General features: G+C 45.4%; 1 protein-coding gene across 7 annotated transcripts in view; it reads right to left on the bottom strand.

Moving 5' to 3' along the window:
- The window catches only part of DOCK8 (dedicator of cytokinesis 8), a 225,281-nt gene that overhangs the window by 86,982 nt on the left and 112,398 nt on the right, over window positions 1-25,901 (bottom strand). For all 7 annotated transcript variants that reach the window (XM_027041092.2, XM_027041093.2, XM_027041088.2 and 4 more), the window contains 2 exons: window positions 1,854-1,971; window positions 373-443 (listed from right to left, as the gene is read on the bottom strand). In XM_027041092.2, coding sequence (XP_026896893.1) covers window positions 373-443; window positions 1,854-1,971 — 189 coding nt within the window. The remainder of the gene's footprint in view (window positions 1-372; window positions 444-1,853; window positions 1,972-25,901) is intronic.

The following is a 25,901-nucleotide window of genomic DNA, read 5'->3' as shown; positions in this document are numbered from 1 at the left end:
ATAGTTAGAAGACAAGTAGACAGAGAAAGGAGAGCTGGTTTTGTTTCTGGCCCCCTGCAGTATCTCAGAGCAAGGTAGGAAATTTATTTCTTTATTTAACACCATAAAACTTCTCATTATCATACTAGGACAGAAGGCTCCAGAAAAGGCCAAACAACATTCGGTTCTTAAAGATATTTTCTTCTCCCAGTCTTAGGTAATGGCAAAAAATGTGCATCTCTGACACAGAATCATGGAACTGACATATATTTGCTTGGTCCCTCAGTCCCCCAAATCATAAAACTTTTGGGAGGAATCATCTAAGGGGTTCAGAAAAGCCAGGAGATAATGAGACAACCATGACGTAGGTTTACAACTCTGAAACGTACTTACTTATTATGGTATGTAACGGCTGTGTAAACTTCCTGGAGAAACTCCGGGCCATTAGATTTTCCAAAGATGATCTGTTCGCCAATACAGAAAAGACCAAATGAGCGGTGATATTTGGGTTCATCAAATCAACTGTCATCGGCCCAGGGGATGCTCTGGTCTCACAGAGCTGCATTTTGTAAATTAAGGGTGCTGAGTTTACAACTGATCCAACTGCACACGTACCAATGGGGAACTGGTTATGAAGGGTATATTAGTGACCAAGGGCCACAGGGCTGTGAGCCTGGAAGGCCAGCACTTTCTCCACTCTGCCTCACTGTCTGTATGTCTGTACTCCAGGGCAGAGCCACAGAGTGCTGCCCCAGCAACTCTGGCCCGGGCTCTTTTCCCTCCAGAGACATGGACCTGGTCGCTTGGGTGATCAGGGCCTTCACTGGCCTGTCCACATGTTCGTGCTATTTAGAAAAAGACACCTCTTCTGGCCTGACTCAGCCCTAAAGGCACAGGATTTGACTCATCTTTGGGCAAAGAAAACAAGAGCCCTTTTGTACTAGGTGCAAAAATGACAGGTCCCGGGGCCTGGGGAGTAGAGAACAGGCTGGGCCTGGCCCCCACTTGTCCCCTACGAGAAATTTCTGTGCAGCTGTACCCGGCTGCCCTGGGAGCCTTGCCAGGGGCCAGAGCAGAGAGAACCAGGGGCATTTCCTTGAGTATTTCCTTGAGCATTTCCTTCCCACCACTGTTGCAAGAAGATACCTTTGGGTAGGTGAGTAAGCCAACAGGAAGATGGTTAAAGAAAAAAAAAAGTAGATACTTCTAGAATGGATTCACTGGAAAAAAATTACTTCAGTAGAAAGGTGTATTAACTGGATTCTGGGACTTGCGTTAAATAATAACAGCTAACTTCCCATCTTATTAGAAGATAGTAGAAATAATACAATACAAATTCTGGCCTTTTGGGTTCCCTAGAGAACACTGTTATTATATATTTATTATTTGATTTAAATTCTGCTTCGAGATGAAGCTCCATTCCCGAAATGGGTTGAGATGGTGTGTGTTTATCATGACTAGGCAATATATATCTCCAGATGTGGTCTGGGGCTCAGGCAGAGTGTATCTCAATGCACATCTGGAAATAGAGCAAACATGGCTGATGCAGTGGGCCCGTCTCTCCAACTCTTATACCAGCAGGGGTGGTTTGGAAAGATTTCGTGATATTTTTCAGTCCTCTCAAACGATCTGCATTTCCAAATTTCACAGACCACTAGGAAATAAGTTAGGGAAGAGACTTTCAATTTAGACTGGCCCTGTTTCCCCATCAGCACACTGGGACCCGTGTCGGACTAGCCACAAAGGCCTTTGCGCACGCTGAGAGGTGTTGGTTGGCCTGAAGAGACGGACTCTGTGTGCTGCTGGGCTTTGGGTGTTGTCGGTGGGAAGGTCAGCACACCCCGGGGTGAGGCACGTATACGTGTCCCTCTTACCGGCATAGCATTGTTAGCATCCTCTCCAGACATAAACTGGATCTTTATTGTAATGTTCCGGGCAGATGCTAGTTTATTAGCAAAGTTCAGCCTCTGTGGGTAGACGTAGAGAAGGTTTCTGGAAAAGAAAAGGTAAAGAACCAGCGAATCAAGTCATGAGCATGATTTTGCCAAGTTCTTCAGTGAATACTAAAGCCTATGCTCATGAGGTAATTATTCTGATGGAGTCTCTCCTTTCTGAAGTGAATGATTTGGGGAGGAGTGAGGTATTATTGATTCTTCCTCTTCAGCTGCAGTCATCGATGATAACCAGCACTGTTCTCTGCTTTGCTACATGGAAAGATGTGTCTGCGGCAGCTCAGAAAGTCCTACCGTCTGAGGGTATGGAAATCTGCCTAGAGGGAGTATGTCTGATCCAAAGAAAGCAAAAAAGGTTCAGCTCATCTTCACCGAAACTCATGACCACATCTCATTTCTTTTCTTTTTCTTCCTTTTTTTCCCTTTCTAATCTGTATGCTGTGGTTTCAATTTTTTCTTGGCATTGAATTCTGGATATGTTTAGCTTTCTTTTCATATATATATTTTTTTAGGTTTGTTTGTTTGTTTGTTTAGAGAAGGGGAGGGGCAGAGAAAAAGAGAGAGAGAGAAATTCCAAGCGGGCTCCGCACTGTCAGCGTGGAGCCTGACACGGGGTTTGAACTCACGAACTGTGAGATCATGAACTTCACTGAAACCAAGAGCTGGTCACCCCTCTTTTCCTACGTAAGATGACTGTTCAAACCTCCAGCCCACAAGTTATATGACAATCACACAACAACAACATGAAAAATATATCCATCCATCAAACAACTATGTGACAGCTACTAGGCTAATTATCATTTTGTGTGGTTTTTTCATTCTATTTGCATTATTACTAGTATACTCCACTAAAAGGTAAACTCTGGGAAGGCAGAGATTTTTATCTGATGTTTTTATCCACTGATGAATCTCCAGCATATAATACTGCCTAGGACATATAGGTGCTATGTAAATATTTGTGGAATAAAGGAACAAATGTGTATATTTTTGAAGAATCATATATCCTTGACTCAAAGAAATAATGATACTAACGATTATAGAGCACTTATCCTGAGTCAAGCAATGTTCCAAATACTTGGTGTTTGTTAAACTGTTCAAGTCTCATAATTATCCTCTAAGTAGGTACTATTGTCATGGCATCATCCCCGTGTCACAAATAAGGAAAAGATGAGATACAGAGGTGTTAAATCATTTTCCCAAAATCATATAGGTAGGAGATGTCAGTCGGGAACTCAAGTCAGGGAGTCTGGCTCCAGAGCTGGGCTCTTAACTACTAAGCTGTATTCCCTCTGACAAGACTCCCACAGAAATAACCAGAATGGTCTTTCCATCCTGTGTTATTCATGACATCTCTCGGTGACAAGCGTGCCTCATTTTCTGGGTCTTATTAACAGATGAGTGTCAACAGTACACAGGGCTGATTCAATTAGTGTCACCTTCTTTGGGCAAACGTCTTGTCCTTCTCACACTTGGTCCACTGTTCTAACTCCTAGGTAACACAGTCTCCTCAGACAGATACATGCTCGTCCCAAAGGCTTTCAAGAGGACAAAACTACCTTTGTGTGAACTAGACACAGGAGAGGAGTGACCAAGAGAGAGAGGACCAGGTGACCAGATTTTTCCTTTGTGAATAGTAGGTTCTTATAATACTTTATAAAGATTTGCCTGTTAATTGATATAAGGGTTTCTTAACCTCACCGTTACTGACGTTTGGGACTGAAAACTTCTTGTTGTGGGATGGTCCTGTGCAATGTAGGACATTCAGCACAATCCCTGGCTTCTACCCATTAGATATTAGGAGCGTCTCCCCCCTACTCAGTTGCGACAATCAAAAATGTCTCCGGAAATTGCTAAATGTTCACCCGAGGGGTCCAAATCACCCCCATTTGAGAACTACTTATCTACACATGTGATTTTGTGTGGTAAAGATCTGTTCAACTATACCCAGAAGATTTCCCATCTTTTTTTTTTTTTTAATGTTCATTTATTTATTTTGAGAAAGAAAGAGCACACATGAGCGGAGCAGGGCAGTGAGAGACAGGGACAGATGATCCGAAGCGGGCTCTGCACTGACCGAACAGAGCGTGACGCAGGGCTTGAACCCACGAGCCGCAAGATCATGACCTGAGCTGAAGTCAGATGCTCAACCAACTGAGCCACCCAGGTGCCCCAGATTTCCCACCTTTAATAGATATAGTCAATGCCGTTCACTGGGTCCATGTTCAAATGTAAAGTATGCTCTATTGGAAAAGGGAAAAGTCAATACTCAAGTACAAGGCAGAAGATGAAAATTTTAAATCTGTTTAATTTATGAAGTCTGTGGTAGTGAGGGACTGGAAAATCAAAAGGGAAGGACTAAGCTGGCATTGACTCTCGTCTTGCATCAATAACCCCTTCGTTGTAATAACCAGATTTATCCTGCAGTCACGTGTGTGTGAAAGTGGTCATTTTGGACCAGCGTTGCATAAATGCCCAGATTTACCCCATGGCTCTTCCTTGCTACGACACTGTCAGCGGGGGACAACACTAATAGCCACAGCCCTGGACAAGACCAAATGGATGGGCTGAGTGAACCCGCTCCTGAAGGACCTGGCTGACAGCCCCACCTCAGTGATTTGGTACCAGATGTGTAAATAAAAAGCGAGCCATGTGACAAAGTTAATGCTCCAGGGAGAGCCCCCTGAACTATCAGGAATGGATGCAGTGATCCTCAGAATCCCTGGTCTGGTCAGGCAAGAGGAAGTGAAAAGCTTTCTGAATGTGTTGTGATGGGGGTAGCCCTCAGAGCTGAGAAAATACGAGAATGCAGGGGCTAGAGCTGGGCCTCTTATAAAAAAATCATATTCTCAACCTAGCTTCGCTTTCGTAACGAAATGTCGGGGTTTGATATTTCTGTTCCGTCATATGTTTCACGCAACTTATCACTGTTGAAAGCAACGATGCTTATTTCACTGAGTGTGGTAAAACCTTCAGTCTTACACCAGCTATCAAGCAAGGTTAATTCCGTTAGCCTGCTGGTCGCCGGAGGCTGAACACAACACAGCAGTGCCCCACCTGTTCCACAGAACCCTAGCGCTTTGCAAAACGTTAACAAGTATGTGGGGAAGTGGAGGAGCTGGGTGACCAGATGCTGCTGGGAAAGACTGGGAGAGACCAAGATACACAGGTTAATGTGCACCGTGAATTTGCTGTCAGGGGAAAAGAGGCCGCTCCCTTCCCTCAATGTTTTGACCTGAGAACTCATTTCATTGATCTGTTCTTTCATGGTATGTTTCACATGCGTAATGTTCTGAGAAATCACCTGGGAAAACACTGAAATGAACTTATCTGGGGACAGAGGAGCATCCCACATCGAGGGAGGAAAAACGCATCACGATTCTCTGCTCAAAGAGGTTGCAAGGTGATGAGGGACACTCTCAGGTGCTCAAGGAAGAAAATGCTACTTGGAGCTATCAAGAACACACAGGCGCTCTTTTCTTCGGCAAGTGCAAAGGTCAGGGAGGTCTTACTTTACCCTCGACTCTCTGTATTGGGCAATTTTCTGGAAGCACAACGGGGGTGACACGGTGCTGGTGACAGATCTAAACTGCTGTGTCTCGTGACCTCTCTAGGGCACTCTGTGTCTTGCACTGTACTTCTGATGCCCTAGCATGGCAGCGGCTGGCGCACACACTTCCCCCTGCCTGCTGGCCTTTGTTTCCAGCTCTTTCTAGCTGCCGTCCTGTCCTCTTGTTGATCTCTTGTGATCTCAGGATCACAAGTGGCTGTAAACGGTTCACTGCAGTGACCGCTTCCTACACTTCAGTGAAAAAGAATATAATTGCAAGGCAAGAATGTCATCACAAGGAAATTGATTAAATTTAGCAAACGGGCATAATATTCAACAAGCTTCAAAAGCCAGGAAAGCGTCGATGCCTTCCTCCGAAACGCAGGTGTCAGGCTATGATACAGTGAAGGGATGGATGTAGAATTTGGGGGGTGAGAGCTGGGAGCCACCCAGTCCAAGCCCCAACTTTTGAACACGAGAAAACAGAGGCCCTGGGAGGGTTGAGGAAGGGTTCACCCTCTGAGTTAGCCACAGAGCAGATCCGAGATCAAGTTCAGTGCTGTTCTGAACATAGCCCGTGCCTGTCTCAGCGGCACCTCCCAAACCTTGCCCTGTCGAACGGAGGAAGCCCAACCGCGAGGCTGTTAGGAATGGACATGCATGTCACACTGAGGATGGGATGCCGTTCAAAGTTGGGTGTGGGCACATGGGTAGGGGTGCAGACCCCCCTCTGCTCACTCTTGCTCCCCTTTGCTACTACTGCTCCATCTGCACAGCGAATGCTGCCTGAGCGGTAGCCTCAAGAGTGGTTAACGGCATTGGCTCTGGAGCCAGAGAGCTGGCCTTGGGCAAGTTATGTAGGCTTTTCAAAGGGAGGCTAATAATCACACCTCCCTCGCAGGGCTGTGGTGGGCATTCACGAGTAAGAATGCACTAAGGACAGCTGTGACGACGACGAGGCTTTCCTGCACACAGCTACTAAGTCTGACACACGCCACAACCTACACTCTCCACTGCAAACCACTCTCATGTCTCGGCCGGACCACTGTGATGCTTCCAATTCATCTCTTGGTGTCTACGCTTGTCCCTTATCATCTACTCCCTGTATATCGGTCAGGAGGACCTTTCCAAATGTAAACTAGATTACGGCAGGCTCCTGCGAGGGTTTCCCAAGCTTCGCATCATGATCCCTAGGTGATCGGCCCTTGGCAATCTCTCTGACCTTACTGCTCATTACTTTCCCACACTGGCCTTTTTCTCGAGGGCCTAGAACATTCTAAACGGATTCTTACGTCAGGGCTTTCGCACCTGCTCTTCCCCTTGCCGAGAAGAGCTTTTTCCAGTTCTCCACATGACCAGTCCCTTCTCATCTCCTGGGTTTCGGCTCACATGTCACATCATCCAAGAGATCTTTCCTACCATCCTTTGGAGTTGGCCCACTCCACTCCCTCTCTCACGCCAACTCTCTCTCTTTCATAATCACGATTATGAAAGTTACATGGTTACGACAATATGTATCCATTGTTTCAATCTTGGAGAGTTGAAAAGTAATAAAAAGTATACAGAATAAAATATCAACCACCCAATATCCCACTGCCTTGAGGAAAATCACTGTTCAGAGTAGTGTATTTCCTCCTGCCTTTATTTCCTCTGTACATTCAACATTTTTATCATACTGTATAGACAGAGCTTTTTGTTTTTGTATCACTGAATGTTCAGTTATGACCATTTTCCCAATACACATGGCTTTGATGGCTACATGATTTTTCGTGTTATGAATGTGCCACAATTTGCACCAGTCTCCAAAAATAAACATTTAGGCTATTTCCTTTGTCTCAACTATTAGGCTCTGACGAATCCTTTATCTATCTTGCCCCTTTGCAATGTAGTGTCCTTTTGGAAAAACCTCTTTAGGTTCTATAAAGTTCAGTTTCTTCATTGTTGAATTAATTGGATAAAAAAAAAACCCCACCAATCTACCTTTATTTATGCTGTGGTTGAAGAAATAATGAGCGAAAGTTTGTAAAAATGCTTTGAAGTAGGTGGGTCAAAGGGTCTGTGTAAATCACGACCATCGTCACTCAGATTGGATAAGCAGGTGAGCTGTCCTCACACTCTTCTCCCGCGTCCCAGTACAGGGGCACTGCCTACCTGACCCACTTGTCCTTCAATTTTGCACATTGCTTCCACAGATGATGTTCTCAAACATCATCACTTATGGGTGCTCAGGGTCCTGCTCCATACTAAACGCGCTTTCCACAGGACACACAGGTGGAGGGAAACTTCAAGAGAATTTAGTTCAACATCCCTTTTTGCAAGCTGGAACCTGATTCCAGGGAGGTTAAATGGTTTTGCCTAAACATTTTTTTTTTTAAGGAAGATGTGTCTCCCAAGGATCATTCTATTTCTTACCTCCACAATGCTAAGTGATATGTTTTGTTAAATATGCATGCTTTTAAAGAAATGAATATATGAAAAGCAATAATGTTATCTCTTGGGAGGGAAGATCTATCTGCAGGGTGGGTGATTCACAGAGTCTAAACCAGGTAAGGGTGATTATCAAGAAACTGACAAATGAGCTTGTATTTTTATAAGTGATAAATTATATGTCTCATATCAGCTGGAGAAAAACCCTAAGAGTTATGTTATCTAATGATTCTTGAGAAGGTAGCCTATAACCAAAATAGGCATCACTGGTTATGGCCGAGCGATTTTGAAAGCTGCTTTAGTAAGTGTGGGTCCAGCGTATGTGCATTTAGTACAATCCAATCTTCCTCAGTGCAGACAAAAACGGTTTTCTTTGGTTCTACACGTCACGACATTTAACTGAACACCCGGTATCCATCAACAGCCTTCTTCCCAGAGCCACATCCGATGGCTTCTTTTGATGACAAACTGTTTTGGAAACTTCGAATTTTTTCCACTGATTCAATGATTTTTAAGCTGCTGTAATTGAGCAGCTCCAGGAAGTCAGAAGTTAAACTCGCAGAATTTGATCATTCTTAGATCCAACTGGCGACCACACTCTCCCTGCTCCTCACCGCCTTGGGACTGTCTTCTATTACCTTTCCTGAAAACAGCTTAGCACAGGGGACCTAGAAATCCTGCAAAGCCATAATGCAAAGAACACCGGTGTGCGCCCTACTCAGTTTAGCATATTCTCTCTCCAGGGTGAGAAAACGAAGAGAAGAACCTGTTATTCCAACGATGACATCTGTGTTCTCTCCCAGAGGCTTCTCTAGCTTGGAGTGCAGCTCAAGGAGCAGGCGAGCTACAGCAAAGAGAACATCGGGCACTTGTCGAAACGACTGGACATGTTGAACCGCTCTCTAGTGGAGCTGCTAATGCAAAAGGGCCAGCAGGAGAGAGAGCCGAGCCTGGAGAAGAGAGCCGGGCAGCTCGGCAAGAGGAACGAAGGCGTCCACCTGCTGGTGGCTGAGCTCCAGCACCGGCTGGTTCCAGGTGTGAGGCATGGAGAGAGGCGACAAGAAGCTAAAGTTGCTGGAGTGGGAGAGGGAGGAGGCTGCAATTTTCACGGAGGGGGGGTTCGGCTGACAACAGTGGTGGACGGTGTTGTGGTGAGTGGATCCTTGGTGATAATCTGTGTTGACTGAGATTTTGACAGATTGGAAAATAAGCCACAAGGTAAGAATCATCAAGTTGGGGCTAAGCCTCCTATGAAAACACCTAGTTAAGGGGTGCCTGGGAGGCTCAGTCTCTTAGTTTCAGCTCAGGTCATGATCTCACGGTTGGTGAGATCGAGCCCCGAGTCAGGCTCTGTGCTAGCAGCATGAAGCCTGCTTGGCATTCTTTCTCTCCCTCCCCCCCCCCTCTCTACCCCTCTCCTGCTCGCATGTGCTCTCTCAAAATAAAAAAAATAAACATTAAAAAAAAAAAGAAAAAACCTGGTTAAAAAGAGCAGTGGTACAGAGTAACCCTTTGTGACATGACTGCTTACGTATCTTCCATTGCTGAGAATGGCAACCCAAACTATGTTTGGAATAAAAAAAATGTGTCACTTCCTCCCAAAGGAATGGATGGAGGACCACCTGGTCATGTCATAAAGCCAGAAACCTAGCCTTCTAGACTCTGAGAATATTTTACTTACAGGATCTTGGAAATCCTAAAGAGGATCAAGGTTCAAGGTCAAACAGTCCTTGGTGCTTCTCCTGTGTCTCTTTGAAAGTGAGCCTGAAGTGCGTTCATTGGCTCATCCTCCTTGAACAATGTTGCGTCAGAATTCAGAATATAAAATTTTACCTAGGACAGGGCTGTAAATATCCAGAAACTGAATAGGCACAAAGGGTAAGGTGTAATAGATGATAACGGGGAAGTAAAAAAAGCAATTTGCTTTAGACATAGAATTGGCGTCCATTTTGGTTTTCTTTCTGTTATTTCAGAATAGAACTTATGACAAAGTAGTAATATCAAGTACATACTTTAAAAAAAAAAGGAGGGGGTGGGGTGCCTGGGTAGCTCTGTCGGTTGGGTGTCCGACTTTGGCTCAGGTCATGATCTCACACTTTGTGGGTTTGAGCCCCGTGTCAGGCTCTGTGCTGACAGCTCAGAGCCTGGAGCCGGCTTCAGATTCTGTGTCTCCCTCTCTCTCTGCCCCTCCCCTGCTCGTGCTCTCTCTTAAAACTAAATATTTTTAAAAATTCTTTAAAAAAGGAGAAAAATTTTTAGATTGCTGATTTTGTGACTGGAGTTGTCCCCACCTTCTTTTGAAGATCAGTAATACCCAAAATTTAAGCTGCTTTTATGCCAGGGAAGATGGGCCTCAACGGAGACCTGTCATCAGTGGTCCTTACCAAATGAGACAGGGGTGGAAATGTCCTTTAAAAAACTAGAGAATGCTCTCTCAGTGTAAGGTGGACAAGTCTATTTCCTCACCTGTAAGAAAAAGGTTGGAGATGAGTCTCCAATGCACTAACCCCTGAGAAGTGCTTTGTCAGCTGTAAACGCAGATGTCACTGAAGATGGTCTTCCTATCAAGATGGCATCAGCTGAGTGTGCTTTAGCGGGCAACCACCAACACTCTTCAGGGCTGAGGCCTCAGTATACGTTACTTAGGGAACCCGTCCATCTCTCCAGGTTTCTCTCTCCATCTTTCAATGTCTCTCTGTCTCTGTCTATCTTCAATCTGTGTGCGTGTACCTCTTTTTTTTTTTAGCTTCCCCTTGCTTTCTCTCTTTCTCCATGTCTATGATAAACCTTCTCCCCGCCTCCTCACAGCCCCTCAGCAAAGGACAAAATGCTCTTTATGAGGGAGCTCTCCTCCAGTTCCAACTGGCATCTATTTCCTTCCACATGTGCAGCAATGATGACGTCATGCCAAGGACTGGGACTGGCTTGTGGGCACGGCCACCTTCCCCTCAGGATGACAGGCGGGAGCCCAAGATTGAGGAACATCTTAGGGTTTCATGAAAATGTCTGAGGCCTCCAACATTATTAGCTCCAAAATATGAAAAGTAAAATCTCAAAATCACAATTCATGATTTTATTCATTTTACTATTTTTTAAATGCATTTAAGTAATCTCTACCTCCAGCATGGGGCTCAAACGCACGACCCAGAGATCAAGAGTTGCACACTCTTCTGACTAAGCCAGCCAGGTGCTGCATGATTCTAAAACTCAATGCTTACTTGGGGGCGCCTGGGTGGCTCAGTTGCTTAAGCGACTTCAATTCAGGTCATGATCTCGTGGTTTGTGGGTTCAAGTCCCGCATTGGGCTCTGTGCTGACAGCTCAGAGCCTGGAGCCTGCTCCGGATTCTGTGTCTCCCTCTCTCTCTGCCCCTCCCCTGCTCACACTCTGTGTCTCTCTCAAAAATAAATAAACATTAAAAAAAATTGCAAAGAAAAAGAAAAGCTGAGTGGAGGCATCGTAGTGAGATCAGCTTTGTTAAAATAAAATCAACTGCTTAGTACGTATAACATTTTGTCAGTTCATCAATGGCAACTCTACTGAATTTAACCTAGAGGTGAAAAAATTTTCCCATACTTTGCAGACTGTTTATATATATATATATATATATATATATATATATATATGGGGATATATATATATATCTCATATACATATATGAGAGGGGGGATGGACAGAGAGAGGGAGACAGAGGATCCCAAGCAGGCTCCACACTGACAGCAGAGAGCCCGATGTGGGGCTCAGGCTCATGAACCACAAGATGACGACCTGAGCTAAAGCTGGACCCTTAACTGACTGAGCCACCCAAGCACCCCAATCTCAGTATGTTTTAAATAACACGTGGTCAGGTGCTTCAGGTTTAGGGAGACCTTAAAAGGATCTTGGCTACGGATATGCAGTAGAGGGAGAATAAAATGCCAGCAAAATCAGCTTGGCTATTTTATTAGCGCTCCTAAAGCTTGAGACCCATGTGTTGGTTTCCCAGAGGACCACTAGCAATACAGGCTGAAGTAGATGGGGTGGTAAATTAGTACCCGGCTCTCCTGATACAACACACTGAAACATACTGCATAAAAAGCTCTCCGGTTTCCTCCATAACCATGCTCACCCTACTTTGGTAATTTCAAAGTATTTCTTTTTCTTTTCTTGTGTTTAAAACCTCTTCCTTTCTGAGGCGCCTGAGTGGCTCAGTCGGTTAAGCGTCTGACTTCAGCTCAGGTCATGATCTCACAGTTTGTGAGTTTGAGCTCCCGCATCGGGCTTTGCACTGATGGTGTGCAGCCTGCTTGGGAGCCTGACTCACTCTCTCTCTCTCTCTCATTCTCTCTCTCTCTCTCACTCTCTCTCTGCCCCTTCCCTAGTTGTGCGCTTTCTCTCTTTCAAAATAAATAAATAAACTTAAAAAATAACTCTAGCCCTTTTTGCAAAGACAGAGCCAAAGAATCGCTGAACTATTTGCTGACGTGGAAATACAGCAAAACCGCCTGCATAAACAAGATGCCCTCATTTGAAAACTACGGGGAAAGGTTGGTGGCTCTCACTCCTTTTAGTAATGTGTTAGCAACTGACTTTGATTCTAACAGGACGAAATTCAAGCGCCTGTTAATATCAGTGATCTTAAAGTTGTCTGCGACTTACTCAAACCTTCCAAAGGAAATTGCGAATCTAGATACATTCTTCTAAGGTGGTCGTGCCAGATGAGCAGCTGTGGTTTTATTTATCATTCACATTTCACTGCCAGGAAAATATGTCTTAAATGTAATAATAAAAACAGCTAACAGTATTTGACCCAACTTCACTTAGCAGATGATAAAATACAGGCACAGGGAGCATGTGTAATCTGCCCGAGGTAGCAGTTAGCAAAAGGCACAGTGGGATTCAGATCCAGGTGCCCTGAGGCCAGACCCAGTGCACATAACCATCACTATTTCTAAGAACAGCAGCAAATGTCTCTTCAGGCCACAGACTGACCAGAACTTTATTATAACGTAGTCTTCTAATTTATTATTTACAAGGGCAGAAGGATGTTTGCCCAAACGGTAAGTTTTTTTTTTTTTCAAGGCATGAAATAATAGAGTTAGCTTTGGAGGGTGGGTCCTGTCCCTCGCTATTGGAGGTTTTGATGTTTGAAATACATCAAGAGCAAATTGGAGTCCGAAATCTGAGAGCTCAATATTTGCTATAGCCCAGAATTACCTAGGAAACCTGCAAACCTAACGTTTTAAGCGGCGGCATGCTTTGTAAATACGTGCTTATGAGGGAGCGAAGGCTCTGCGACTCAAAGGACGTCCTGGGAGGAGCAAAGCGCCCGCATCGGCACCACCCGGGAGCCAGTTAGGACGTCACAGACCTGCTGAATCAGAACCTGCATTTTAACAACACCCCAGATGATTCAAACGCACATTCAAGTTCGAGCAGCACGGATCCAAGACAACTGGTGTGTTTTTCATTTGTCAGAAATATGAATCCTGTAGTTCATCATGTTTCCCTTTGTTGTTGTTGTGTTTTTTGCTTGGCTGCCAGGAAGCAAGAGGTCAAATGTGCAGCTAACTTTTTAAGGGACTGCCGAAGACATTAAGATATGTCCTGGTATTAACCTTACCCAGATTTACATTGATTGCCCTCTCCTTATTTTCCTTCTACTCAGAAATTTTATCCTTGTTATACAGCCCCCTTAAGCTGCCCCAAATTATTTTTACAATGAGGTTTAGAAATAAATGCATAAAAATGAGGCATTTTCCATGTCCTGACATTCTACGGTCTCACGCCATGACCTGCGTTTGTTTCTCTGTCTAATGCTTAAGGTTAGATCGAAGCACAAATTTACAAAGGGATCCATGGAAGGTGGAAAGGAAAACCCTCACGTGTAGGATGTAGGGCACGCTCCAGCTTCAGAATTCAGAGAGAGAGAAAGGGACTGTCAAAGGCTCTGTCCTGGGGCCCCAGTCAGAGCCCACACGAGGCCGCCTGCCCTGGGAAACCGCACAGGATTCGAAGGAGGCGCTGGGGATGGCGTCACAAGCTTGTCCCTCAGTAACCGCCGAGCTCAGGAGGCCAGGCCGCAAAGTTTTGTATGCGCGCTGGGACCGCATTCTGAACTTTGGGGACCCCTACCCCCCAGCCCTACAAAAAGCAAATGCAGTTAAGAGGCCAGAGAGACAATGTTACCCAATTGTTTAGAAACACTGCAATAAATGACCCAACACTCTCTCTCTATGGTCCTGTTATGCTTTAAAAAAAAAAAAAAAGTGCTCAAAAACAGAAAACAAGAGAGGGAAAAACAAAGCAAAACAACAGTGAACTCCAATAACTCTTATCACAGCACTTTTCAAGATGGGGGTAGGGGTAAGGAACGTCCATGTTTTCTCAACTGATGAACTACAGTTTGAGCACCACATATGGTGTCTTTATACAGAACTTTTATTACATTGTCTTTGAACATGAACTAGACACAGCTCCTATGACATTTGTAGAGCACCTTTCCTATTACATCAATCCTATTCCTTATTTTTATGATTCATAAAGTTCCTCTTAAGTGAGCGTTTGGAAAACCAGCACTCTTAATAAATAAAGCAGGACTTCAAGCTGGGGCCAAGAGAATGCCACCTTTTAGACACATGTGAATGCACGGGAGCTCTTCTTAAAACCCAGTTACTTGTTTAAGAAAAGTCAACTAGGGGCGCCTGGGTGGCCCAGTCGGTTGAGCATCTGACTTCGGCTCAGGTCATGATCTCGTGGTCCATGAGCTCGAGCCCCGCGTTGGGCTCTGTGCTGACAGCTCAGAGCCTGGAGCCTGCTTCTATGTCTCCCTCTCTCTCTGCCCCTCCCCCACTCATGCTCTGTCTCTCTCTCTCTCTCCCTCTGTCAAAAATAAACACACTTAAAAAAAAAGAAAAAAGAAAAGAAAGTCAACTAGAGGGGCACCTGGGTGGCTCAGTCAGTTAAATGTCCAGCTTCGGCTCAGATCATGACCTCCCAGTTCATGGGTTCTGGCACTGTGTTGGGCTCTGTGCTGACAGCTTGGAGCCTGGAGCCTGCTTCAGATTCTGTGTCTCTTTCTCTGCCCCTCCCCTGCTCATGCTCTCTCTCTCTCTCTCTCTCTCAAAAATAAACAAACACTTAAAAAAAAAAAAGAAAAGTCAATTAGATTTTTGGGGCACCCGGGTGGCTCAGTCAGTCAAGCATCTGACTCTTGATTCCGGCTCAGGTCACGTTCTCACCATTTGTAGGTTCGAGACCCATGCCAGGCTGTGCACTGACAGCATGGGGCCTGCTTGGGAGTCTCTCTCTCCCTCTCTCTCTCTCTCTCAAAAGAAATAAACTTTAAAAAAAAAGTCAACTAGTTTTCAACAGTACAAGACCCAAGGGAAAGTTGGGACATTTACAATCTCAAGTCTTATCTGGACCAGATTCCCTTTGAAAAGGATCATAAATATGCAAAAAATTTGAAACCTGCTTGGGAAAACTGACTGCTTTAGGAAAAAAAGTAAATCTCTCTCCAAGCTTGCTTGAAATATTTCTTTTAAGCCATACTTTGTTGGGCTAAATGAAATTTTACCAAATAAGATATCCATGTTACCAAATTTTTTTTTTTAAACACTGCTTAGATTTCAAATATTAAGAGGTTTAAACATCATCCACTCCCACCTTTGTATGAATTCGTTTTCTTGATTCCTTTCCTCCTTACAAAGAGGCTGGATTTATGGACTGTCGGTGTGAGTGGAGACAGGGGATGGAAAGGAACAGGGGGTCATTATTAATCGTGAAGCTGGATCCGGATCTGGATCCTTCACAGGACAAGGAGTGACAAAACACAGAAAGGTCCCAAATCCAAATTTTTTTATTCCACATATTTTTTTTAATCCTAAAACCTTCTTAACTTGACCCTGACAAAATAGTCAAAACATTCACTGGATAACCGCATCTCTCCCAACTCCCAGCTACCCCCACGGGACCCATGATGTGGTTTTAAGGTCTGTTGTTTGGATATTCATTGTGACTCCCCCGTGGGGGGGGGTGGCGCTCAGAAATGTGTTGAATAGATCAAGCCCCCAGTTGGTTTATTAGACCCCTATTTTCAATGATTTCTTTTCTTCTTCTTTTTTTTTTTTTGGATGACTAGAAAATGTTTAATGAGAATGTAGGGATTGGAACAGAAGTACTTTGGCAGTATACATTTCAGACATCGTGCACAGCTCACCCTTCCACAGCTACATTTACCACTTCACCCAGAGGACTTGATATAGATTTTAGAAGTACACAGATTCACAGATGCTTGGGAGGTGAGAGCATGGTGGGGTGTGAGGGAGGGTGGGGGTGAGGTGCTGGCATACTGGGCAAGCAGAAAAGTGAACATGCTCCCTCATATGTATAGCTTCAGGTTATTCCTCACTACCGATTCTAAGAAAACTTGGGATTATTGGTTTTAAACCCCGTAACAAAAATTTTTTTTTCTTCCTATATTGCGGACTTGTTTTTTGGAGTGTGGGTTACTGATGGGCAGACATGGAGACTCTTCTCACCTTTGAGGATCTGTCAAGAAGTGGTTGTTTTTCTACTAGGGAGCGATGTATTGCAGATGTCCTGGAAATATACCAGGCTGACCGGAAGATTCTCCACGGCAAGTGGTGTCCTCAGCATCCACAGGGGTACTCCGCCCTCTGTCACTCCTCTTTCTACCTCTTTAGACTCCTTCAAATTCACACAACTGGAGCACCCCAACTTTTGTAGTTTGCTCCAAACTGGGGTAGTAGCTTCCAAGATGGCTGCCAGGAACCCCTGCCTCCTGGTATTCTTGCCCTGCGTAATACCCTCCCCTTGAGTGTGGGCTGGACCCGGTGACTTGTTTCTAACCAAGAGAACACAGCAGAAGTCACAGGATATCACTTTGGAGGTCAGTTTTATATAAAGACTCTGGCTTCTGTCTTGCTTACACACAGAGCCTCTCTCCTGCTTATTCTGAGGAAGCCAATTGCCATGTTGTTAAGCTGCCCCATGGAAAGACCAACACAGTAAAATATTCAAGGAGGCCTCTTGCCAATAGCTAGCGGGGAACTAAAGCCTTTACAATCCAAGAGGAACTGAATCCTGTCAACAACCACACGAGTGAGCGTGGAAGCGAATCCTTCCCTAGCTGACTCATGGAGTGACCGCAGCCTTAGCTGACATCTTGACTGTGGCCTTTGAGAGCCCAGAGTCAGTGGCACCCAGCTAAGCCACACCTGGACAAACCACATGGACTGTGAGATCATGAGTGCCTGTTGATTTTTTAAAAAAATGTTTTTTATTTATTTTGAGAGGGAGAGGTGTTGGGGGATGCAGAGGCATCAAGAGGGAGAAAGAGAATCCCAAGCAGGCTCCTCACTGTCAATGCAGAGCCTGAAGTGGGGCTCGATCTCACAAACCGTGAGACATGACCTGAGCTGAAATCAGGAGTCATACGCTTAACCGACTGAGCCACCCATGAGCCCCTGTTTGTTGATTCATGCTGCAAATCTGCAGCAATAGACAACATATGGTTTTAAAAAGCATAGGTCAGGTATTTGCTGACATTTAAACATGTGATTCCTTTATTTATTTTTTTAATTTTTTCTTAATGTTTATTTATTTTTGAGAGAGACAGAGACAGAATGCGAGTGGGTTAGGGACAGAGAGAGAGAGAGACACAATCCAAAGCAGGCTCCAGGCTCTGAGCTGTAAGCACAGAGCCCGACGTGGGGCTCGAACCCACGAGCTGTGAGATCATGACCTGAGCCAAAGTCAGAAGCTCAACCGACTGAGCCACCCAGGTGCCCCAACCATGTGATTCCTTTAAATATTGCTTTACACCTTATAAAATTTCTGCCTCTTGACTGGATCTCAGAGTTATCCTCCTGGCCTAAAGAATATAACATAATGACGACCTATCAGATAAGGTTCTTAATATTGAAAGAGCCTTTTTGGCATCAATCTAATCTCCAACTAAGGATAAAAATTAGAGAATTACTAACATCATAAATCAGGGATGCCTGGGTGGCCCAGTTGGTTGAGCGTCTGATTTCTGCTCAGGTCATGATCTCACGGTTCATGGGTTCGAGCCCCGTGTCGGGCTCTCTGCTGACAGCTCGGAGCCTGGAGTCTGCTTCACATTCTGTGTCTCCCTCTCTCTCTGCCCCTCCCCAACTCATGTTCTCTGTCTCTCTCTCTCTCTCTCAAAAATAAATAAATATTAAAAAAATTAAAAATAAATAAACATAAATCAATAATTTTTGTTCGGGTCTACTTCTGATTCCATTACCTGAATTAATTAATGTCTGTTCAGCAGGCTGTGACAGGTCGGGTCAAAGGTAAGGAGAATGCCCAGAAGTACTGACCACAAACATCCTTCCTTCTTCCCTAACACAGCAAAGTTTTAACGAAAGCTTCCCCAACTAAAAACAGACCAAACATTTCAATAATCTTTGGCTTTGTAAAAGCCTTAACATTCAGGTTTTAAAGACTGTTTTGAGGCAAAATCTGGACCGGGCTGCATTTTTTAGGAGACCACCAGACAGGACTGTCACGTGGCTGATGAACATGAACCAACTTGTATGTTCTTTGAAAGCACAGAGGGAGCACATTTTTTCCAGGCTTTGCACATACTTTCCTAGAACAAATCTGCCCAGCTGACAAAAATACCTACACATACCAGAAAATTTCCAGTCTCTGCTGTGGCTACAACTGACTTTTTTCTTTTTTCCTTTGGTGTGGGGCAGAGACTTTATTTAGTCCCCCACCCCTTCAAAAAGAAAACAAAAAATCCCAGCCAGTGAGTAAATCAATACTATTCATTAAAACACTTGCTGTATCGTTCCTGATGTTTTTAATGTTTATTTATTTTTAAGACAGAGAGAGAGAGAGAGAGAGAGAGAGAGCGCTTGCGTGGGGGAGGGACAGACAGAGAGGGAGGATCCAAAGCAGGCTCCAGGCTCTGAGCTGTCAGCACAGAGCCCAACGCGGGGCTCAAACTCATGGACCGTGAGATCATGACCTGAGTTGAAGTCGGACACCCAATGGACTGAGCCACCCAGGCACCCTCTGATGGGTTGTAATATTGTCAGATCCCTTGGTTTGGGTGGGGGAAGAAAGTAATGCAGTTGGGGGTCTATGAAGACATAAATCGTCCCGATGCCCCCCCCCCCAGCTCCCTCTATAAACACACGCCTGCTTTGGGTGCTTGGGAGAGAGGAGGCTTGACTGGGTTTTGGAGGTGGGGGAACTTGCAAATATCTCAAGGTGGCTGTAGGACAAAGTTGCATGCATGGCTGTCAGCGGGTTGGCATTTTTGTAAGTGGTTCCGGTGTCTCTTAGGAGACCCGGGCTATGCCTCCAAAGAGAGGCGTCACTCCTGGTCTCTTTCAGCACCAAGCACGGTGCCTGGCATGTGGCAGGTGGCCCCAGCATAGTGGCCAGGTGAACGTGTCAACATCATTCAAAGGAGACCAGTTCTGCTAGGTGTGCAAGCTTTTCAAAGGACAGGTATGGTGCTCCGAGGCAGGGGTGAGGAGGGAGGGTAGGGAGGAGTTCTCAATCCCCAGGCTCATCACCAGTGTGATGGTCTGTGCCCACCCCCAGACCACTAGGAGGGCTGGAGCAACTGTCATTGTCATGGGCTGCACCTCTCCTTGCCCTGGAGACACACAGAGTTAGCACCCTGGCTGCTGGCCAGAGACATGGATTCTCAGGCCAGAGTTTGGGTTCCTTTCAACGTGACTCTGGGAGAAGACACTCATGAAATCAGCAGGTGGCCCGCTCCCGTTTATCTTTCGTGGTGGCGTTGTGCTCAGTACTACAGTGATTCTGTGACCACACCAGCTACCGCAGTCCCTGGAAAAATCAGCGACCTCGGAGGGACACGTAGGGGTCTCAACGACTTTGGAGGCACCACCTCCAGAGCTGTGCGTCTGGCCTCCCCCACCCACCTCTGCCCCGGACCCGCCTTGGGGTTCACACTTAGCAACATCAAACATCACTCCCGCTGCAGGTGTCTTCCTCCACGACCTTCTACAAATGGCCACACACACCCAATATCCGCGAATCAAGCAGGGAAAATGCTGGGAGCTGCTGACATGTCTACAGAATCACGTATTAGGTAAATGCTAAATTTCTGGCAAGTTCCTGATCCTCAAAGGGAAAGCTCTACATGGGTACCGTGCAAAAAGAAAGGGTTCACCTGACACTCACTATCGCTAGTGAGCTGGCCGGGAACTTTGGTTGGAATATCTTTACCAGACAGCGTGCCCACCATCCCGTCCTGATGCGTCAACAGACCCTGGACATCACGAGGGAAACTTTCCACCCTTCACAAACCCCCCCTCTATTCCGCTCTGTCAATGCCATTCGCTGAACGTGGCCCTGCCTGCTGAGTAAATCCTAAAAACTCAGTCTGCTACGTCATCCGCACAGAATCTAACTCGTCAAATACGGCCTGGCCTGAATTCCAGAACCAGGGAAGAAAAACTGTGAAGAAAACAGTGGGAATATCAAAAAATTTTACGTGAGTTAACAACGGGCGGTTTCAATGCCAGCTTCCCGGCATTTAAAAGAACTGCAGACGATCTTTCATTTTCGATGATTGGTGAGAAAGGAGCCCCTCCAGGGGCACGAGAGAAATAGGGCCCCTTTTCCAGCCGTCATAGTATCAAAGTTAGTCATCAACTGTCTGCTCTCCTGACCTTCACAAGACCAGGGCTAACCTTCTGAAACAAGACTATGGGAAGACTGATGTCTTCCAATCCAAGTGGTAGGTCCAATCCAATCCTCAATGAGGAGATCACATCAAAACACCTTCCCATGAGAGTCATGCCTTCCCCGGGCACCTGCTTGGAGTTGAATCTCAGAGACAGAGCACACAAGGCAAGCTGGAGAAGTCACCCTGGCTGTACCAGTGCCTTGCAGAGGAGATAATCGGGGCGCTAGAGACATGAGGGACGCAGCTGGCTCCCAGATGCCACCAACCAGAGCAAAATACCGGCGAATCAGCTAAAAACCAATCTGCCTCTACCCCTCCCACATGCCGGTACCAAGAGCATTTAGGGAGTGAGCGGGTTCCACCACTTGCATAAACAGCGTTAGGTCCTGAATCAGGGAGCAACCTACTACCCTCAAGGAGTTTACGATCAGGTTAAACGCAAACACTTAACACAAGTAAAACAATTAAGAGGCGTATTGTAGAGCGGTTTACATTTCACAAAGCACGTTCATGGGCAAAGTCTCTATTCATCTCCCCAAGTATCCCAGAGGTATTCCATTTCACAGATGAGGAAACCGAGAGTCTCTTGACTGTGATCATGGGCACTTTTCCTTGGCACCACAGAAGCCTCCCTCCAGGCTGAATGGTCCTGTTTGGTAAAGACACTTCCTCCCACTTGTCCCCATTAAAGTTGCTCCTCAGGTTTAGTCTCAATGAAGTTTTACCGGTGTCAAAATATTGGCTGGAAGGGGGCCTGGGGAGCCTAAGTGTTCTTGGTTTGCTTTTTCACAAAGCCAGGACAGACCACTAATTTGATGTCTGTTCTTTTTTTTTTTTTAATTTTTTTTCAACGTTTATTTATTTTTGGGACAGAGAGAGACAGAGCATGAACGGGGGAGGGGCAGAGAGAGAGGGAGACACAGAATCGGAAACACGTTCCAGGCTCCGAGCCATCAGCCCAGAGCCTGACGCGGGGCTCGAACTCATGGACGGAGAGATCGTGACCTGGCTGAAGTCGGACGCTTAACCGACTGCGCCACCCAGGCGCCCCTGTCTGTTCTTTACAAAAGCAAAAGCAGCCATCGGTCAATCCACTCCGCCACGCGTGGGTTGGCTGGTGAGGACAGCGGGAGGAAGTCCATCCCAGGAGAACGGATCACCTCCCTTCCCTCTTCCTCTCCTCACTAGGAACGTCTCACTGATGTTATGGGAGAATTACAGCAGCACCCAAGTGTCCTGGGTGATGTGTCCTTTGGCAGCATGTGGCTCAACGATGGTGAAGTAAAAAGTTTTGCAACCGGGATATGTAAAGGCTGGTGATGCACGAGGACAAGAGAGAACAGAACTCCGAGCGTGGGAGGAGCCAAGGTTTCTGGGTTTGTCTCTTTCTCAATTTTCTCAAAGGTGAAATGGAGTACAGTGTGTGTGTGTGTGTGTGTGTGTGTGTATGTGTGTGTGTGTGTGTCCCCAGGGGGTGTGAACTGGCAGCCCGACATGGCAGCGATGTCAATCTAGCCACAGAATGAAGAAACTGGTCTGCTTCCTGTCTTTGGACCCAAGAAGGGATCTCAGAAAGGCTGTTGGCGCTGGTCTTGGGACCCTGATGAGAGAAAAAACACCACCCATGTCACCCTCAAGAAGAAAGTGGCCAGGGGCGCCTAGGTGGCTCAGTCGGTTAAGCGTCCGACTTCGGCTCAGGTCATGATCTCTCCGTCCATGAGTTTGAGCCCCACGTTAGGCTCTGCGCTGACGGCTCAGAGCCTGGAGCCTGTTTCAGATTCTGTGTCTCCCTCTCTCTCTCACCCTCCCTCGTTCATGCTCTGTCTCTCCCGGTCTCAAAAATAAATAAACGTTAAAAAAAATTAAAAAAAAAAAAGTGGCCAGGGCCAAAAGGAAGCACAGGTATGAAGGTTTTAAAACCTGAAGCTCGGGCACCTGGGCGGCTCAGCAGGTTAAGCCACTGGCTCTTCCTTTCGGCTCAAGTCATGATCTCACAGTTCCTGGGATCTGTCTGCGTAGAGCCTTCTTGGGATTACCTGTCCCTATCTCTCTGCCCCTCTCCCCTCAAAATAAATAAGTAATTAAAAAGAAAAACAGAAACTCTGGGAAAAGCTGAGACATGAGCTTTGAGATGTTCTTATTGCTACATGTCTAATTCTTAGCCCGAGGCATGGAAATCTCTTTAAAACCATTCAAATGAGCCAGGAAGTTGAATTCCTCGACTGTCATCCTTAGTGAACTAGAAGATGGCTATTTCTACACAGCTGCACGGGTCCCAGTTTACCTCCTGAAGGTTGTCAAACAAAGAACATAAAACAAATGAGGTGGAACGGGCACATTTTTGGTTTTATAACCTTTTTGGTATTTCGGTTGGTGGGTACGTGAAATTCATTTTTTCAGTGGTAAATATCCATGAAATCCGACTGTATAATTTTCAAAAATTACATCACACTGGAACACTCAGTCCTTCCCTGCTTACCTATCAGTAAATAGCTGAATCTAAATCAGTAAAATTTGAAATAAAATATATTTCACTTTGTGTTATGGGGCTAGCCAGCCTTGTCCCAACCAGTACCCACGTTGTCCCCTGGGAAGACCCTAACACAGCATCTAATATTTGGCCTCAGGGCATTGTGACTTCTGCTGAGAAAGGCCAAGGGTGAGGTCTGAGGCCCAGAAAGCACAGGACGTCCATTATTATGGAGGGCTGTTAAAATACCTCTGCTTTAGGGGTCCCTAGGTGGCGGATGGCTCAATCAGGTTAAGCGGCTGCCTTCGGCTCAGATCATGATCTCACCATTCATGAGTTCAAGCCCCGTGTCGGGCTCTGTGCTGACAGCTCGGAGCCCGGAGCCTGCCTCAGATTCTGGGTCTCCCTCTCTCTCTGCCCCTTCCCCGTTCACACTCTGTCTCTCTCTCTCAAAAATAAATAAACATAAATAATTTTTTTTTAAATACCTCTGCTTTAGAGATGGCCAGACATGTCTGGCGGAGAGTGGATGAACCTGTACCTTTAGATCATGTATCAAGTACACAACAAAGTCAGAACTGAGGGTGAAAAAGCTACAGAGGAGGGAAGATGTTTCCCCCTGCACGGTCCCCCTGCACGATGCAGGAAGTAAGAGGGAACAATTCTCTGAAGGACATGTCATCAGAGGACAAGCCACTTCAAAGAACGCATGTGAAAATAATAATAAAAGAAATAACAAGAGTCTAGAAATCAAAGAAACCAGGCTTTTCGAATTTTAGGAGGCTCCTTCTAATCTGGGCTGACTGCTCAACATCACCATCATCATCATCATCAAATGTGGGCCCAGATGGGTCTCACTTTCGTTACCATTTCCCTGATGCTTCTGCCCCATCCACCTTACGCTGCCCGTCTGTGTCCAAACAGGACGCTGCACCAGCCTGTCTGCCGAGAGCTGTATGAAGGATCCAAAGGAAAAATGACTTTCACCATCGTTCCGTGCACGGAATGGGATCTTTCAGTAGGACGCTCATACTAACACTTAGTGGACACAAAAGGAATGACTATAAACCAGAGACAAATGTGGGGCTGTGACATGTGGCATCAGTGACATTTCCGAACACAGAACCTCTGTGACACTAGTTCATTACTGTTTCACTCACGTCCTTTCTTTAAAACAATTTTTTCTGAGTAGAGTGGACACATGATGTTACCTAAGTTTTAGATGCACAACATAGTGATTCGAAACGTGCCAGATTTCTAAGGTCATGACTAAGGAAAGAAGGCAGATGTTGACAGGTTAGAATACTTGTCTCTGCAAAAAATGACAATAGCCACCTTCCGGGACATGGGGATACTTTCCAGTTTTTCTTGGTCCTGTGCTTCAAGAGCAAAAAAAAAAAAAAAAAAAGGGTGTGTTTTCCTTTAATAAATCAAGACTCCATCTGCTTTGAAATGGAAAAAATAACCAGGTGTGTCTACACCTAGAAAGTGAGCAAATTGTGCCCTCAAGTGGCTGAATATTGTGGTGGCAGGCTGGCTTTGCAAAACTTGCACTTGTTGGTAAGCCATCTTAGCTAACTGGCTCCCTCCTGATTTTCATTCCAAAAAGAAGGAGGACAGCCGAGTTTTGGAGCAAGGCGTCGGGAAGGTGAGACTGTTCCCAATTTACTCTTGAGACCAACTTGCCACAGCAAAGTCAAGCGCGGGGGGGACTTAAGTATCTGGACAATTCAGGCACCAGGAATTCACTTCGCTTTTTGCCTGTGTGGCACTATTGTTCCAAATGAAATGCTAGTTTATAATAAACCCCATATTCCACAAGCAACTGCTTGCTAAGACTAGTAAAAACCAAGGACTGGGTTTTCAGGCTAAAGAACTCTGCTAGAGTTCTTTAAAGATCCCTTGAAAGGGTGACAAGCAGGAATTTAGCCAATAAACAGGCTTGCACAGGTGTGAAAAGTTATAGAAGGTTTGTTTTCACTGTAACATCATTTGTTACAAAAGATTGGCAACAACTTAGATGCTCAGGATCATGCGCTAAGTAAATCATGATCCATCTGAATGAGACTCAGTGCAGCTGTAAGAAAAAAAAAAAAAAAGGAGGCAGTTCTATATATTCACACAGCAGTGCTCTCCCCAATACGGTATTCGACGAGAAATCGAGGTACAGAACGGGGTGAAGATTTTGCTATACTTGCCCTTGTGAAGGGAAAAACACCAGGGCTATATTGGCTCGTACAGATACTGTTTCTCCCCAGAAGGATACATACTAATAACAATGGTCGTTTCCATGGGCCAAAAACAGGACTGAACGGTGGAATTTACACGATTTTCATCGATTTTGTTCACCAGTTTTTCTCTAGTGTTTAGAAAAGGGCCTGGCACACTGTAGGTTCTCACTATTGATAGAGTAAATAAAAGAATAAAAACAAATAGATATAAACACACACACACACGTCTTTAAAAGGGTGTCCCAAAGGCAGGCAATTGGATGGCTAGAAGTTAGGAGTGTGAGAGAATTTTCACTCTGCATTTTTGTACTTTAGTAATTGTGAACCATTAGAATAGGCTACGTGTTCCAAAATAAGTAAAACTCAAACGACTCAAGAAACAAGTAAGAATGGGGAGTTGTCATTTCGACAGTTATTTAAGGAAGATACTGTTTGAGAGTGATTTACATCAGGGCCAATCACATCAGAAACCACCAATTATTCATTAGCAGGAATGCTGGAGTGCTGAAAGCATCTGGGCTATGTTGTAAAAATACTGTCCCCATGTGGAGAGGTTTCCCCGCTGTGTTGCAGCGTCTTGATAAACC

Source organism: Acinonyx jubatus, chromosome D4, assembly GCF_027475565.1.
Source record: "Acinonyx jubatus isolate Ajub_Pintada_27869175 chromosome D4, VMU_Ajub_asm_v1.0, whole genome shotgun sequence".
NCBI lineage: Eukaryota > Metazoa > Chordata > Mammalia > Carnivora > Felidae > Acinonyx > Acinonyx jubatus.
Note: the sequence above shows the minus strand (reverse complement) of the source record. Positions and strands in the feature narration are given on the sequence as shown.